This window comes from Salvia splendens, chromosome 12, assembly GCF_004379255.2.
Source record: "Salvia splendens isolate huo1 chromosome 12, SspV2, whole genome shotgun sequence".
Classification (NCBI taxonomy): Eukaryota; Viridiplantae; Streptophyta; class Magnoliopsida; order Lamiales; family Lamiaceae; genus Salvia; species Salvia splendens.
This window is the reverse complement of record NC_056043.1, coordinates 5813710-5832136: the sequence shown is the minus strand read 5'-3', so window position 1 is coordinate 5832136 and position 18427 is coordinate 5813710. Positions and strand designations below refer to the sequence as shown.

General features: G+C 37.6%; 2 protein-coding genes, 1 long non-coding RNA gene, 1 other non-coding gene and 1 pseudogene across 6 annotated transcripts; 3 read left to right on the top strand and 2 right to left on the bottom strand.

Moving 5' to 3' along the window:
- Positions 1-748: 748 nt before the first annotated feature.
- LOC121757100 (heterogeneous nuclear ribonucleoprotein 1-like) lies at positions 749-4569 on the bottom strand. Of its 3 annotated transcripts, none has more exons than XM_042152586.1 (5): positions 4364-4569; positions 4174-4282; positions 3564-3785; positions 2094-3288; positions 749-1270 (listed from the first exon to the last, which is right to left on the bottom strand). In XM_042152586.1, exons 3-5 carry the CDS (start codon positions 3783-3785, stop codon positions 1257-1259), a joined length of 1431 nt encoding a protein of 476 aa, XP_042008520.1. In that variant the 5' UTR covers positions 4174-4282; positions 4364-4569; the 3' UTR covers positions 749-1256. The 3 variants fall into 3 exon arrangements, with proteins under 3 accessions (XP_042008520.1, XP_042008519.1, XP_042008518.1); XM_042152585.1 differs by having other exon boundaries at positions 3564-3790; positions 4364-4568; XM_042152584.1 differs by having other exon boundaries at positions 3564-3797; positions 4364-4567.
- A 1960-nt stretch (positions 4570-6529) lies between these two features.
- On the top strand, positions 6530-7519 carry LOC121757204. The gene is made up of 2 exons (XR_006041181.1): positions 6530-6668; positions 7167-7519. It is a non-coding gene; the product is annotated as an uncharacterized LOC121757204 (long non-coding RNA).
- Positions 7520-9253: 1734 nt separating this feature from the next.
- LOC121759821 lies at positions 9254-9396 on the top strand (annotated as a pseudogene).
- Positions 9397-14299: 4903 nt separating this feature from the next.
- Positions 14300-14521, top strand: LOC121759817. Its single transcript, XR_006041760.1, has one exon. It is a non-coding gene; the product is annotated as a small nucleolar RNA U3 (small nucleolar RNA).
- A 1706-nt stretch (positions 14522-16227) lies between these two features.
- On the bottom strand, positions 16228-18218 carry LOC121758173 (probable serine/threonine-protein kinase WNK11). Its single transcript, XM_042153606.1, has 3 exons — positions 17984-18218; positions 17171-17665; positions 16228-16897 (listed from the first exon to the last, which is right to left on the bottom strand). Exons 2-3 carry the CDS (start codon positions 17663-17665, stop codon positions 16505-16507), a joined length of 888 nt encoding a protein of 295 aa, XP_042009540.1. The 5' UTR covers positions 17984-18218; the 3' UTR covers positions 16228-16504.
- Positions 18219-18427: the final 209 nt, after the last annotated feature.

Genomic DNA, 18427 nt, shown 5'->3' with positions numbered 1-18427 from the left:
CATTGTTGTTATTTTGTTGCAGTTTGGTCCTCATCGTCGTCGTCATCGTTGAAACATGCTATCTAATGCCAAGGAGTCTTTAATTTTGGAGGTGCAGCTCTTGAAGCTTCATTGACTAATTTTTTCTCAGATCAAACTCATACATACTTTTGTTGCTCTATTCTTTCCTATCTATTCCTGTCATGTATAGGCATATGTGAGTTTGTGTCTGGAAATTGTGGCCACTTAAGATGGAAATAATTGTAAATGCAAACATACATATGATATTATATCTCAATCATTGTTTTATTTACTTCTTTTATGGAGTATAGGATAAGATACGCACACTGGCACACACGACTACTAGGTCAAATCTTTGACTTCTTTTTTTAATTATCTTCACTACTTGTCACTTTTCCTTAGACCTAAATTTGGTAATCAACTCACTAACTTCTATAAGATGAAAACAATCACACCCATCGATTTCTTGCGGCTTTGTGAAGCAATCACGACCGACCTTACTTGAACATGATCTGTTCTATAGGCTCGTACCTCTATATCCTTGATTTCTAAGGAGACAGGAAAACCACGTGAGGTGGATGAACCGTCAGGTGCTCTTGGCTAGCGGTAGGGATACCGGTGGATGCTGGTAGATGATCGTTCTTAGGGGGGCACGTGTTTATTTGAGGTGTGCAGTGCATTATTTCATTGATGAGTGTGATTGTTATTGAAGACTGCAAGTTTAAGTAAAATAAGGAAGTGAATGTGGTTTGTGTGAAAAAGAATATGAATCCATTGTAGTTGGATCTTACTCTGCTCCATTTTTGAAGTATCTTCCTAGTGGAGTAATAATACAACCTAAATCCTTCCAACATAATATTTGGTAGTACAATAAGAGTTTTGACTCATCTACCAATCACACATACAATCTGACTGAGAAGAAAAAAATAAGGAAAATTTCAGCCAAACATTGGAACCAAAAAACAGGGGAAAAAATGAGTACAAAACTAATAAAAAAAAACTCTCTACCTTTCCAGCAAGAAATCAAAGCTTGTATGGACCCTCCTCCCGCAATCTGATGTACATCGTCACCAAAATTTTGATCCTTGTATATTCAGAAGGCTTCATAAAATATGCTTCAATCCGACATCCCGGTTAGCTCTCTGTAATGACATGAGATATATATCTTTATGTATATATCTGTGACGGATATGTACACAACCCACAGCTTCTCAAAAATCCCATCTCCTACATTATCTTCATACAACTGAAGTTTCCTACGCAGCAATACCTGAAGAAATGGAGAAAAGATTAGCTCAACGCTCAAAATCATTGAACATAATTTGATCACTCCTTGTCTAAGTTCATTTAAGTATCTAAGCAATCAATGTTTCTCCGGGTAAGTATCAAACACCATTAGTCATAAGCAAGAGCTTTCTACGTCTTTTGTTAACTTTAGTACTTTGCAATGGTACATGTTTTGCACTCAGAAACTTTACACGTAACATTCATGTTGTTTCTATCGCTAGTTAGTTATTTATGCAGTGAGAGATTTCAGTTGGAGCAAATTATGACGACCGAAGCAACCTCAGACAAGTGGATTAGCAATGCAATTAAATGAACCCGACAGTAAAAGCAACCTGAAGTGAATGCAATCAAATGAACGAAAAAGTGCTAACAAATAAGGATTGGTCCATAGATGGCTTCAATAAGAATTCGCAACTTGGCACAAAAAATGGTAAAGGTTTCAGACGAGGCTAATTATTATGCACCAATACGGATGCTCCCTGGCCCTGCACTAACTATAATTACAGCTTCTAGTTTTCAATCCGGATGCATCAACAAGTAAATCAATGCCAGAAAAACTTAACACCAAGTTTCACACAATGTTTTTGTAATTCCAGAGAACTAGATAAAGTGGAAAGTAAAGAAAATATCAGTATATGAGTTTCATTCCTTGCAATCACAGCAAAAAGGCTAATATATGCATAAAAAAGTAATAATGATTGATCAGATTCAAAATCGTCCATCCACTAAATTAACGTAAGGTAAGGAACTCAAGTATAAGGAGATGAAGAGGGTTGCAGCTTAGATAAGAATCAAATAAATATTACCTCTACTGGATTGCCTATTTGGAAGGTCATAGCCGACCACATAATCCTCAGAATCTTTAGCAGCAACATCTTCTGAGTCTCCAAGCCCATAACCATACGAATTAGAATTATCGAGCTCAGAAGATGTAGTTTGCCAAGTTGGGTCACCATATACAGAACCACTACGGTAAAAGTCCCCATATGATCCCTCATAGTCACCAGTTGAGGCAGGGAATGAAGATGTTGGGGCCACACCATTTCCAGTGTTTCTTCCAAATCCTCCTGCTCCCGCAGCAAAACTGTTATCTCCACCTCTATACCCAAAGTTTCCACCATTGTACCCAGAAGAGCTTCCTCCGAGGGACCCAGCAACCGGGGAAGTACCCCAGTTTGTCACATTATTTCCAAAGACTCCGAAACCACCACTTCCAGATCCAAAGTATGAAGCAGAGCCGCCACTATTTGGAGAAGCATTAAGTCCACTGTTTCCCCAAACACTTCTAGGTGAAGTGCTTAGAAAAGATTCACCTCTGCTGTTATTTGTATTGTAACCAATAGGTGTGTTGTACCTGCTCTGGTTATTGGCAAAATAAGGGTTCAGAACACGGCCATAACCTAGGTTGCTGTTGAAGTTAGAGCCTCCTCCAAAGCCACCACTTAAACCTTGCTCCATATTGACACCCAGCCCATATGCAGGAGAACCGAAAGGTGAGAAACCAGCTCGACCACTAGCCAGTGGACTGTATCTACCATCCATCCTAACTCCATAACCTCCAACTGAGCTAAGATTATATCCCTGGGCATAGCTATTGAGGAAATTGTTGGGTCTAGTAAACCCATAGTTATAACCAACAAGCGGGCTCCGGCTAGGCCCTGGAGACAACTCTTTGGGAACTGCTCGCTTTACCTCGACCATTTTACCATTGAGTTCATGAAAAGTTTTGTGCAAAACCCTATCTACTGCGTCCTCCGAATCATATGTTATAAAACCAAAACCTCTTGGCCTCTGCGTGTTGTGGTCGTACATCACCACGACGTCTGTTATGATTCCAAACTGATCAAAATAAGTTTTAAAATCATTCTCTGTGACTGTAGATGCTAATCCTCCTACAAATATCTTTTTAGTGCGCCCAGTTCCTGGTGAACCTTGCATGCTGCCACTGTTTCGGTTTATAAGGTATTGATCATCCCTTGGAACAGCTTTCTTGGCTTCAACCTGGTAGACAAAAAAAGGAAGGAATGCATCAAAATGTGAGACAACTGTGAATCGCATAATGAAAGAATCATGGAACGCAGACCTACAGGCAAAAGAAGCATTTGGCTTTTGTTTCTGGCTATAAGCTAAGGCGGGTAACTCTTGCATTGTATAATAAAAAAATTAACTTCTACTCTAACAAGGCATTGGTTTCAACAAACAACTATCTATTGGCAACTCAGTTGAGTTTTTCTTATGCATTCTAATTTCGATGTAGTGCAACCAAACCAACTTACAGTTCGTCCTTCAATCATGTGCTTCTCCTTAACCACCCTCTCAGCAACGGCAGGGTCTGCAAAGACAACAAAGCCAAATCCACGAGCACGACCTGTGGTTCGGTCTTTCATGATCACTGCTTCCACAACATCTCCATATGTTTCAAAATAATCTTTAAGACGATCCTCATTCGTGTCCCAAGAAATCCCACCGATAAAGAGCTTACCTTGATCCACCTCCATCTTTTCTGCAAACTGGAGAAGATTAGATCAAAAACAAGAAATCCTCAATCAGAACGTGAACATAGCGCATGAAACCACAAAAAAGACTATAATTAAAAGAATAGCAATATCTCCCTATTCAGCATTAATCCAATCGCAGATTAAATATTATCAGAATTAAATTGAATTAAGTACTACAATGGATGAATCAATTCAGCTGCAGATCATCAAAATCCAAATCTAATAGATCCGAGAATAAACATATAGCCAACCAACAATCACGAATTTTATTTCAGCTTATCCATAAAATCAGGGAACAGAACAAAACCGCTGATCAAATACGAAATGCAGGATTTGCAATAAAATGATTGGATCCTTCATTCATCCAACAAACAATAAAAAATCATACCTTATCCAGAAAATCAGGCAGGAATCCGGTAAGCAGTCAGTGATCAAATAAATATTAAGTAGGATTTATCGGATCCTTGGTTCATCAATAAGATTCAATATCAGCAAACCTGAAACGCAGAATTGAGGGAGATCAGAGCAATCAACAGAAACAGAATAAGAGCAATCATGAATGTCAGTTAATTCCTCACCATGGAAAGAAGAAGAAAAGGATTGGAAATCAAAGGTAAAGCAAGATCTAATGAGAGGAATAAACATAAATGAAAACAGAAGGTATGCTCATCCTCTCACATTCCTTTCTCTCTCTAAAAGGTCCTTCTCTTCCTTTCTTTTTCCTTGGTTATTCCACTCCTTTTAAACCAAATTCTGAAGAAATGGAATTTCTTTGCTTTGTTGAGATGAGAGGAGATATTATTTATTCATAATAATATTATTCAAATTAGGGAAGAGAGAAAAAAAAGAGGGGTGTTTATGGCATTCTCCCTAATTCTATGCAATATTTCAAGTCCATCTTTGATGACAGCATATGTTGAGCTTTCATATTCTACACATTGTTTCATTAATACTAATTTTGTATTTTTGTTATAACAACTTCGACATTTGTATTTGTAACTTCAATTTAGTGTATCTTTTTTATTATTTAAACTTTGTAAATTTTATTAGTTTTCATATGCATCAAAAATCTTGTCTGGGCTTGCTCGATGCATGAAAAGTTTACTGAATTTGTAATATTTAATATAGTTACAACAATAAATTAAATAAGTCAGATTACAAAGATGCACCAAACATTTGATTGGGTTTGCTATAAATTTTGGAGCCTAACTAAGTAATTTGCAGTGCTATATTGTGCATCAAATTTGGAATATCGGCTAACCTCTTTAATATGATGAATACCTATTCAAACTTAATTATATTATAGGTTAAATCTTGGTACTAATTAATGTTTTCCTCTCTCTCTCTCTCTCTCTCTCTCTCTCTCATGAAGAGGAGTAATTTTTTATCTTGATTTTCCGTGAGATATTTATTGTTTTATTTCACTAGTTTGCTATATGGTAGTAATCAATGTATATACAGGTACAAAATGTATGAGCTTTGACATCAACATACGACCTGTTTTATACTTAGTTTTTGAAGATAACTTGAATCTCATATACGATGTGGGATAATTAGTCTCCTTGTTTTTACGGAGCTCTTTGTGAATGATAATAAGAAATTGCAATCTATGAACTGGTACAAAAGCAAGGACAAAATTGACTCTCAATCATTGATTTATATACTTCATTTGGTATACTCATAATATACACACCCATGTCACATTTGGGTCAAATCTTTTCCTTCTTTTATTTAATCATCTTCGATACTTGTTACTTGTCCTTATATGTAAACAATCTCACCCATTTCCTTAGTTAAAGCGTTAAAACTGTTACCGTTAGTCTCCAACATCGAAGTCTTATTTGTTTTATAGGCTTGCACCTCTATACCCTAAATTCTAAGGAGATAAGAAACCGTGTCTAGTGGATGAACCGTGGCGGTTTAACTAGACTGTAGTTTTTTTCTTTCTAAAATGTCATTACAGGTGAACATATATCTCCTACCTAAATTTAAGTAGCATAAGTGATTTGAATAGCTGGTGAATCTTTGCAAAAAAAAAAAATTTAATATCGTGTGAGTAAATGACTCATATTTTAGATATTAACAGAGAAGAATAGATACATTTGATCTGAGTAGAAGGCCAAGAAATGTACGAGCTTCATTGTCTACATGCGTCCTCTTTTATAGCTAGCTTTGAAGATGTACTAGCATTACTTATCGTATTCGACGCGGGAGAGATAGTTATAGTATTAGGGCGCGTCTGGTAGCCCCGAAAACCCTAGAAACACCACTCTGCACCCCTCTTTTCCACCGTTTGGTGGCCCCTGCAGAATTCCAGCGACCCGGTATACATCCATCGGGTTTCCACGCTTCATCTACTACTATCCGCGAGTTCGTGTTGATGGTGTTGAGCAGGTATAAGGCAAGGGGTTTTCACAATTTGGCTGAAAAGGTTGTATTTGTACCATTTTGCCCTCCGAAAAGGTTCCGTAGCTGGCTCAATTTTGGTCGAGGCTACGTTTCGACGATTGACGGTGACGTTGAATTCCGGCGAGATCGGCCCCGCCATCGTCAGATTCATCCCCTTGATCGCGAGGCTACTGACCGCGTATGTCGGCGATTTGAACCTGAAGACGAGGTAGAGCACTCCGGTGGATATGGCGGCGGCGATTACGAGAAGCGCGAGTGCGGAGAGGGTGAAGCAGCAGCGGCGGCGGCAGCAGCTCCTCCCGCTCTTTCCGCGGCGCGTGAGGGCTTCGAACTTCTTGGCGTTCTCCGGCGGCGGATAGCAAAGGATCTGGGAATGAGGAGTGATTTGTGGATCAGAAGCGGAATAATTTTTGTTTGGGCTGAACCAAACGACCTGCAACTCTCTCAACCCACTCATGAAAGCCCATTTGCCAGGTACTCATAATAATTATTTTATGGGCTACCAGACGCACCCTTAGTGTTAACTTTCACTCTTTACCAACAAATTGGCTATTTTTGAATTAATATATTCTGAATTATTGCAATTTATTAATAGGTTTTGTAGAAGCATTTATGTTTTCTTAATTTTATGTAGTCACATATTATATATGCATATTCTTATTACTAGATTTAGTATTGATTAGTTAATAATAAGAGAATGTTGTTATTTTAAAATTTACTACTACTAAATTGATATAATTAATAAAGAAATGCACAAAATTGGGCCAATTAGAAATTGTGAAAAATCGAAAAAATCCAAAATCGTCATTTAGTAAAAGTGTAAAACCAATTAAAAGCGTCTTCTTCGTCACAGCAACTCTCAATTCTTCTTCACACCAAAATCACCCCAAGCTTCATTTCCACTCTCGTTTCCATTTTTTCACAATGATCACCCCTTGATTTTACATTTCTTTTTGTTTTTCCGACTCACAGATTGTGCGAACGAGTAGGTTTACTATGCGTGAGAATAATCCAACAAGCTAAGGTGAAGAAGCATCTAACTTTTTTGTTGATTTCTGGAATGTGTTTGTTGAAGAATCTGGTGCATGAAATAAAGGATGAATGAAATAGGAAAATAAATGCTGAGGTGTTACACGAAATAAACGTGTGCATGGGTGCATGCACACGAGGGAAGTATGTTGCGAAGTTGGATATCAACACATAGCATAGAGTTTGTTAGATCAGATCTATGATTTGAATTGTTAGTTGTAAACGCAGCTATATAAGCTGTTTCCATTTCAGTTGTATGTTTTCATGTTTTTGGAATTAATGCAAAGTTCTCCTTCCCCTGTTCTCTCTTCTCCGAGTAGTTCGATTTGTGATGTATAGATATGTTTCCTTCTATCATCCATACTTAACAATATTTTGTTAATTAGCTTGCCAAAGGGAAGAGAGATCACTGATCAGAGATGTATAGATATGAGGAGAAATCGTAGAGATATTCGCATGTACGTAAGCAAGTCACCAGTATTTTTTGTATTGGATTTGATGCAAGTCTGAAAAGATCGATTAAAACAATATATAGTTGATGAGCTGATACATTAGTCAAGTAGAAGTAGGCTTTAATACTAAAGTTCAATTTCAGTTTACATTTTCCTAGGGTTACTTGTTTTTGCCGGAATTCCTTTTATTCTTCGATACTAGCCCTCCGTCTTTCATTCCTTTTTTTTCTTTTTAGTCCATTCACCAATACTTACCAACTTTTCAAAAATTTAAAAATAAAGTGATACTTAAAATTTTGAAACAAAATAATTAGAATTCACTCAATTTCAGACCAGTCTTGTTGGCCTGGGCTATTTATTATAAGGCTAATCGTATCAAATTATGAGCTATTCGGTTTAGCGTATCTTCCACCAAATATGGAGTATAATCATCGGCGGACCCAGGTGGGGTCGCGTGGGGTCGACCGACCCCACCGGCGGTCCACCGAGTGTTGCCGGAATACTTCATTTTCGACCTTTGACCCAGCGCAGCTCCGTCTCCGACCCCACTGCAGCTTCAACTCCACCGAAACCTTCTGCCTTTTTTTCCAAAAATAAGAGGAGAGATGAGAGGTATAGGAAAGGGGTTGCAGAAACTGTGTTGGAAGGCTGAAGGAGACGACCTTTGGGCATATTTTGTGCAAATAAGTTGGGCCATTAGTGGGCAACTAATTAAATAGGTTGGCTCATTGTGGATTTATTAAGCATAACTATTTTTTATAATTTTCGTTTCAAGTTTCATTATATTTATATTTTATTTATTATTCCCTAGGTTCCCAAAGAATATATATTTTGAGTTCACTACAGGTTTTAATATAAAGTTGGTAAAGTAAGAGAGATGTGGAAAAAAAAATAATTAAAGGATTGTTAGTGGAGAATGAATCTCACCTCATTAAAGAAAAAGAACTTATCAAAATTAGAAAGTGCATATTCATATGGGACGGACTAAAAAAAAAGAGTGCATATTCTTGTGGGACGGGGGGAGTAATATTTTAAAACTATTACTATTAAAATGTTTGGTTCTAAGAATTTTAAAATTGTTGTTTTACACTTTCACATACGGATATTCTGAAAATTAACTATCCCTCACAGAATATGACTATTAAAATATAATAATTTTAAATAATTATTTAAATATTATATTTATTATTATATTTTTAACTATATCCAACCCCACTGGCTTCATTTTCTGGATCCGCCATTGAGTATAATGGTAATTGCATCGGGTTGTAGGATTATTTGGGCCAATCAATCCATAAGCGAATGCGTTGGGCCTGGGTAGAGAGAGTAATATATGAAGCTCAAATCATGTCTCGTCTTTCCACTCCTCTCCGACTTTACCTTTAGCAGCTCAAATCCTCACTTCAATACTTGTTACTTTTCCTTGTACATTCGAATTTCCTAATCAACTAAATCTCTTCTCTAATATCAAAACAATCACACCCATTCCCTTAGTTAAACTGTGAGTATTACTATCCCACGTCGATTTCTTACTGAATAAAAGACAAGTACTTAAATTGACAGAAGAGTGAAGAAGCCACGACCTTACTTGAACAGGATCTGTTCTATAGGCTCGTACCTTTGTATCCTTGATTTCTAAGGAGACAGGAAATTACGTCTGGTGGATGAATGAACCGTGGCTGCCTGGCTAGAGCGTGATTAACAGCCCCTCGGGTCAGGTTCCTCAGGTTTAAGGGCGAATGCAGAAAATTATTATAGTAGACATTTCGGGTCAGGTTTAAGGGCGTACGCAGAAAATTATTATAGTAAGTGCTATACATTCTAAATTTTATTATAAGATAATAATTTTCCTATATTTTGTTGTTTTGATAGGGGCTTTTGCATTTTGATAAGGCTCGTTTCATGCATTGGTTTTGGGTGATATTATATGCTTTTGGGGGAGATAATGCACAAATTGTGAGTTTAAGTGTGCAGGTATCTGCTGGGTCAAGTAGATGGTGCAAACTGACTGAGCAGATTCAGATTAAGCAGAAATGGAGCAAAAATGCAGAAAAAGTGGCCTAAGTGGTCAAGGAGACAGAATGGCGGGATGAGGCAAAAGTGCAGAAAAAGTCACCTAACAGGTCAAGGAGACAGAATGGCGTGATGACATGAAGATCCTCAATTACTGCAAGGGTAAAATGGTCAAATCAGACGAGAAGTTGCCTTAGGGTTGAAGTTGAAGCTGCTCTATAAATAGAAGCTTTCCACAATGAAGAAGCAACGCTTAACGCTATCGTAGTTTAGGTCGGAAGCTCACATAGGCGCTTAACGCCACTACTCTCTTAGCTTAGTTTAGATAGTTAACTGCTTTCTTAGCTTAGTTCAATGGTTTCGACGGGGAATTGACGACTCCAACGTTGGATCCTTGCTTTCTTTACCGCTTTTGAGACGCTGTAGTTAGATCTCGAGTTTCATTGGAGGAATTGACGACTCCGCCTTTGGATCTCGACTTATTTCCAGTTTTATGAAGCTTTGGTGTTTATTTTCATGTTGATGATGCTATTTACTCATGTTTCTTGGATGATTTTCGCAATTGGTGGCTTAGATGTTTATATCCATGTTGTTTACATGATTTCCAGTAGTTTAGAGGTTGAGATCTAGTTGTTCACGTGCTCGATTTCTGAGATCTGTGGTGATGCATTCAAGGTTAATCTGTGTTTATTCCGCTTTTTGCTGGACCAAGGAGAGTAGATCTGGTAGTTCTAGCTTGAATTTCGTGTTTACGACTCATTTTGACGCATGCTCTGTTTTATTTTCTCAATGGTGTTGAAGCTCTGTTCCATGTTCTGTTTTTACTTGATTGTTTGGAGAAGACGAAGTAGAAGTTAGTTAGAAAATCAGATCTACTTTTTGCTTTTGCTTTTTGGTTTTCACAGCTTTTCTGCCAGTCCCAGCCAGTTTAGGAAAAATGGTCCCCACTTGCTTATTCATCTTTGTCTGCCTATTTTGGGAAAGTTTCAGCATGTTCCTTCAGTTTCAGGTATTCTAGTTAGTTTAACTCCAGTTTACAAGTTGCCTTGAGTTTGGTTGTCATGCAAGTGTCCGTACTTTTCCCATCCGCTAGGTCAGTTAGATAGAGTCCAGTTTAACTCCGCTAGGTCAAGTAGATTAGAGTATTAACCCACTCAATGAATGCGTGGCAGCAGCCGACCCCTTTTCCAATTGTGTCGTAGAAACAATCTCGAGTAGGTCCATAGTCCATGTGGTTCAACCCTGCTCTTGCCACTTATACTTAGTAATATTTGTTGCATTAGTGGGAAAATTATAAATCTTATTGAAAGGAGGGACACGTGCATGCGACACACGTGCAAAAATCCCTCACTTCACATTTCATTTTATACAAAATACCAACAATATCATAATGTTATATAACTAAAATTATTAAAAAAAATAATTGGGGAAGGGCTTAAGCCCCTCCCTAATCGCATGTGTGTCCGCTAGTGGCAGTAGATGATCGTTCTTGCCTCTGGCTAGAGCGTGATTAACAGCCCCTCGGGTCAGGTTTCTGGCTCGTGGTGCAGTAGATGATCGTTCTTGCCTCGACTCCGTCAAGATGGTCGGATCTGACAGATTCAAATCTTTTTTTTTGAACTTTTAGTTATATTGATGCATATAAGGTTGTTTGAGATCCCTTGTAATGGCAGCTTGCCTCCCCTTGTGAAAGATGGTGATATCTGTAGAGGTCCTAGCATCTATGGAAGACAACACTACAGTTAGGGAAGGAAGTGGAAAAAAAGTTGGAGGATTTATTATACTCCTAGTTGCTTCTTACACATTATGGCTGCTCCAGTTTTAAAGTATCTACGACACTGAAGCTTCCTAGTGCCTAGTGGAGTAATAATACAACCGGTAAATCCTTCCCAAGTATGTGGATGATGCGTATTTTAGAGTATCTATACCGGTTCACACAAATTATCAAGTTTAATTAATTAACTCTAATAATACTACAATACTGCAAGATTACAGTGTCGTAGTAGTATTTCAAGTGTCGATCCACAGAGAGGTAAAGATTGTTTACACTTAAGAGCATATAAAAGCATACCAAGATTTAATTTCTGATTTCTGAGAGTTAATGACAAAATAAAGCTACAAGTTAACTAAAGAAAGACTATTCAAACGGGAAAATATGTCACTCCAAGTTGCTCACTGGGCTTGTATTGTTCTACACCTTTAACAATGAAACATATGAAGGGATTAAAACATCAACCTAATCACATACACTGAACATGTACACGATAATTAGTTCACAATTAGCTGAACACATAACCTATGAACCAATCTTCAATGTTTATAAACTCTTGCGAAGCGCTGGAGAAATAAACATCTACTATGATCACCTACTTAATCCACTATAAAATTTTCCTCTGAATAATTCTAATTCAATAGCATACCAACAATCAAACATTCCTAAACTATGTTAAAGAGACAATAGCAAAGGAAAGAACAACACTACATTATTAGCAAAAAACATAGTGAATAAACATTGAGCACATTGTTGGTAACAAACACATGAGTTCAATGGTGTAAAAACATCCATACAAAGCCTAGATTACAACTTGGAGCAACATAGAGAGTTTAGCCTAAACACGTAGTGGAATTTGCAACAAAAATTCTCGTTGAGTGGAATTGGGATTTGGAGACGGATCGTCGGAATGTTGGCCGGAATTTCTTCATTTTCTTATTCCTCCTTAGGGCTGGGAAAATATACCTAAATACCAAAATACCGCACTTACCGTACCGAAAAAATACCGAAAATACCGAATTTTTGGTATATCGTACTTTTCGGTACAGTATCATACCGTACCGACAGTTTTAGGTACGGTAAAGGTATGCATTTTGTATATACCGCGGTATACCACGTTATACCGCATCCTACCGCATCCTACCGCAAATTTACGATTGCGGTATATACCGGAAATCACGGTATACCGCGGTATACCGAAATCACGGTACGGTATACCGACAAAAGCGGTACGGTAACGATATCTAAATTTTGCTATACCGACTTTTCGGTATACCGCAATTGCGGTATACCGACAAAAGTGGTACGGTAAATGTATGGTTTTTGGTCATACCGCACGGTACGGTACGGTATGCGGTATGGCCATTTCGGCGCAGTATACCGTACCGTTCCAACCCTATTCCTCTTATCTTTCTCCCTTTTCCTCTCTCTTTTCTCCTCTCTGAATATGACTGAATGACTCAAAAACCGCCCCATAAACCAATTTGAAAACTAAAATTCGGCAGTTTCCGAGAAAAACGCCTGACCCGGGCAAAATGGTGCCAACCCGGGCGTTTCTACTGGAACCGGGTTATGCCGAAAACGCCCGGGTCTGGCGTTTTTGCACTACGCCGCGCAACCTTCATCAAATGGCCATAACTTCTTCATCCGAGCTCCGATTGAGGCGTACAAGGTACCCACACGAAGATATTTCAAAGACGAAGATAACTGTGGTAAAATAAAAGAATTTGGACATTATCTTGGTAGGCAACGAACACTTTGAATCAGATCCCATCGCTTTGGCTCATTGTAGTCACTCCACATGTACATCTATCAACTAATATATAATAATCAAACTTTAATGATCAATTGATAGATGATTTAAATATACAAAATAGGAGAAAACTTGGAGTATAATTGACATTATTTGATTTACATCGTGAACACATGCCTCCATATATTAAACTAACACTTATGTTTTAGCAAAGAATAAGTGTTTTGACACATCTAGTGAATAACCTTAATGCATCATTCAGAAAAGTAGATTGTCTAACAACTACTAGTACTACTACTTGATGTACAAAAGGCCTATTAGTACCTGTAAATCGTAATAGCAAGGATTGTCCCTTCATAGCTTTTCAAAATATTCTTAATCCTCTATGCATATGTAAGATATATACTAATTTCTATTAGTTTGATAATATACGATTGATTGAGAGTGTTTTGGTGATACACATTTTAGCACAAAACTGTGACTATTAGTGTCCCACATCGAATTACTAGAGGTGGTGTGTTTATTCGAGGTGTGCATCAATATTACTTATGATAGTTGTTGGAGGTCTTACAACTATGTCAAGTTTATTTGTGGTCTTAGCATCTATTGAACGGTTCTTTCAGATCGAATGAGCACAAGAACACAAGTTGGATTTACGTGGTTTGATCACACGTATGATCTACATCCATGGAAAACAGATATTAATTTCACCATCAAGATTACAAACAATTCCGCACGAAACCAAGAATGATAGTATGAATTTCCTAAACCCATCAACTAGTAATGGTGAGGTTATATATGTGTTTATTTGGGTGTTGCATTTGATATTTGATAAGTACTTTTGTCCATAGTTATTATCAGATAATATTTTATAATGCTAAATTACACCATCTTTTTCTTTTTCACATCTGTTAGAATCATTGTTTGTTAGTTAATGGTGATTTCTTTTTATCGATCTTCAATACTTGTTAATTTTCCTTAACCTGAATTTGGTAATCACTGACCTAACTTTGGGCATTAGTATCCCACATCGAATTCTGAAAGAATAAATGACAAGTACTTAAATTCACAGAAGAGTGAAGAGATCATGACCTTACTTGAACAGGATCTGTTCTATAGGCTCGTACCTATGTATCCTTGATTTCTAAGGAGACAGGAAACTATGCCTGGTGGATGAACCGTGTGGCTGCCTGGCTAGAGCGTGATTAACAGCCCCTTGGGTCAGGTGTCTGGCTTGTGGTGCAGTAGATGATCGTTCTTGCCTCGACTCTGGTCCAGTCAAGATGGTCGGGCAGCTGTCTGACAGACTCTAAATCTTTTTGTTTTTATGAACTTATGATCGACTAAGGGGTGTTTGAGATGCATCATTCACAAAAGCAGATTGTCCAATACCTACCAATGCCAGTAATAGTGTCACAAAAGTAAATGTTTCTTAATCCTATGCATATATAAGAGATGTTTATTTTGATCTGCATCTGGATATGAAAGATGATAAAAATTAAAAGGTCTAGATGAGGTTTTCAGTGGCATGAAGGTTGGAGGCTGGTTGGTATTCAGATTATAAATTGGTGTTTAGTTTATATACAAACCTACTTCTACTTAATTTCATGTGACTAAAACAAGATAATGTATAGAGTGGAATTTCAAACAATACTTTACTTGAATTTTTTAAAGATAAGTTTATTCGTTTTGAAAACAATGCGATGGGGGAGAGGAGTGCAACGTGACGAAGCAATTTAATATTGTCCGAAAGCTAATTAATTGAACAATGTGCTGGTAACTATTACTTTCAATCTTAGTCTTATACTAGTAAGTATAATTGTAGATATAGGTCAATATCATTTTACATTTTAATCCTAATCTCAGCGTATGAAAATATTTTTTTTATTAAACGGGCTTCTTTTTTTTAAATGTTTGATTATTTTTTTAATATTGAAATGAGGTAATAGTAGCATTACCACAAAATTTGCATTGTAAAATAATAGTAACAATTTAAAAAGCATAATAGTCATTTAAATCATGAAGTTTGGTCAAATTCAGGTCTGTCCCATGAAGTTTGAAATTGGAATATTAAATCACGAAGTTTCAATTTTTTTCAGTTGTCACATCCATACACAAATCAACATCTTTTGGTGATATTAAAAATGACAATATTTCACTAAAATAAGAAAATAAAGGATTATAAAAGAAAAAATATTTATTTTACTGAAACACGCCGTTTTATATATCGTTAAACGACGGTATTTTGTGCATGAATGTGACAATTAAGAAAAATTTGAACTTCGTGATTTAATATGTCAAATTTTAATTTTACGGGACATACCAGAATTTAACAAAATTTTATGATTTAAACGGGTTAAAATTATGGTGGTTTTTTAAGTAATCACTAATACTCCCTCTGTCCCGCACTACTTGCACTTATTTCTTTTCTGGGTGTCCCAAGTTATTTGCACTCTTTCCATTTTTAGTAACAATTTATACCTACAGTCGTAATTGTTGACTTTGTCTATCACTCATTCCTTAATCTCCGTGCCCAAAAGGAAAGGTGCGAGTAGTGCGGGACGGAGGGAGTACTTTCTTATTTGTCTCGTGGTCACAGAATTTGTTTAATTGGAAGACAAATGGTAAATCCTAAAATATACTTGCACTAGTTGATCGGATGAAGAACGTTTTAATAAACAATTGGCCATCTAAAAATTGCAGTTTATGATATATTGTGTTGGATGGATGACTTTTTCGTTTGTCAACGGGCAGAAACTAGGAAACTGCCCTACCACGCCGACCTTTTTCCCCTTTGGCGGCGGAGAATACTTTATTCAACCTCTTTATGTTTTCCTCTTCACGCAAATCAAAACAGATATGCCCATGTCTCCCTCGTCACGCCAAACAAAACTTCTACCCAAAGCTTGTTTCCCTTCTTCTCTTTCATCTTCAACTCCTTTTTTTTTTCTCTGACCTCATTTTGCATATGTACAATGTTGGGTTATATTGCATTTACCTCTTCTCAAACCTGTATAAACAAATCATCTGCGTGGCCGCTTGAATTAATTGAATAGATAAAATAAATGGTGATATCCAATATATACAATTGCCTCTTTCACTGCATGGTTCAACTCATCAACAAATTCAAGCTCTATATACACAAACCACACCAGATTACAGCCAAAACCAGGCTGTAATCAAATCCTGAGAAACCACAACCAAGGCACAACTTCCAAAATCCAATGGCTAAAACAAAAAACAATGTTACCTAAAATCCCCAAAGAAAATTACATGAATCACCTACTCTACTTTACTCATCAGCATTTTCTTCGTCATCATCATCGTAAATTCCATCAAAAAAGGGGTCCTTGAGGAGATCAGCAGCAGAGGGTCTAGCCCTTGGCTGAGCTAGGCACTTCTCAATGAATGCTACCACCTCTAGGTCCTTAACCTTTTTCATGGCTTCCGGTCTCACACCGGATGTTACCTTTTTGAATATCTTAGCAACATTGTCACACTCGCTGTAGGGTACCTCTAGAGTCACCAGCTCGAGCAAGCACATGCCGAATGAATATATATCTATTAGCTCTGTGTAGTCCTCGTCGTAGAGTTCAGGTGCCATGAACTCCGGTGTCCCTATCACTGAATGAGCTGAATGATTTCTCCCAACTGTGACTGCCAAGCCGAAATCACCAATTTTGACCTTCATGAATCAATTAGATGAAATAATCACAACCATGTTTCCACAAGTTTAAACCTGCAGATTCACAAATCCAATCATAGGCACATAACACCAGTGCCATCAGTCATCACCATATCTATTACTAAACCTTAGACATTAAAACTACGAAACACAGGAAGCAAAGAGACACTAAAGCTTAGGCATAAAAACTAGGAAAGCAAAGAGACACTAAAGCTTAGGCAATAAAGCTATGTGCAGTAAAGCAAAAAGAGACAAAGGGAGCAGGATGTATACCTGACCAATGTTGCCATTGATGAATACATTGCTGCAATTGAGGTCCCTGTGAATTACACATGGCTCACTAGAATGCAAATAGTCCAGCCCCTTGAGTATCTGCCTCGACCACTTCTTCAAAGCTTTTGTTGAAACTTGCTTGTGCTTCTTCCTGTACTCCCTCAAATTCCCGGAAGTGCAGGCCTCGGTGATGAAATTCAGCGTATTCCTCTTCTCATCCCGCCACACCGAGTACAGGGAGATGATGTTCTTGTTCTTCAGCTGCCGCAGCAATCCAACCTCCGAAAACAACCGGTTGATCATGCTCTCGTCATCGGCGAAGTTGCGCAGCTTAACTTGGTTCCACGCCACCTCGATGCCTTCTTCTTGGTCGAAGGCTCTGTACACTTTCTTCACAGCCCCCGCCCCCATCAGCTCATCGTAGCGACCGTAACGACTGGTCGGATCAACCTCCACGAATTCCTCCTTATCTTCACCACCCGCATCATTAGTCATCTACAACCAAATCAATCAGATCTCAGAATCTCATACATGACCAAACCTATTCATCTACTGTTTCCAATTCCGTACGGCGAAATCGCTAAATAACAAATTTCATCTACAAAAAGAAAAAATTCGATATGCGCGCAATTATTTCATCAAACAAGCTATAATTCCCCCAAAATTATCGAATAACACATACATGAGAAATCTTCTCACCGATAAAAACAAGCATACAAGAAATTCTCAAGTGAAATCGTAGGGCAATTGCATTAGTCTAACATCACGCGACACTGAAACACAAAATCGGAGAAGTAAAAGTGAAGAATTTACCGTTGGCGGTTGATCGGCAGAAAGGATGAATCCGATTCTTCGCCGGTGAGAGAAAAAGGCGCTGTAGCGGTGGGCTTGACCTTCAACTGCTGAAATTGACACAAGCTAGAAGCAAAAGCAACAATTGTGAGGGCTGCTGAATATATAGGTCTTTCATTTTTGGGATTTTTTACTGGGTAACAAGAATTTGATGGAGATTAAATATATAGAGAATTGCAGCACTGCTTGAACTGAGAATTTCAAAAACTAGGGTTCTTTTTTATTTATTTATAATTCCTTTTAAGGCGTGGGCCGGAAAAAAAAAACACTTTTTCTCTAATTTAAAAATTCCTTTTTATTTTTTTTATATACTACTATAATAAGGGTGTGTTTGATAGGCGTGCACACCAGGATAACAGCCTATTTTCTGGTCTAAAAGCACGTTTGATAGCATTGTTATTCTTA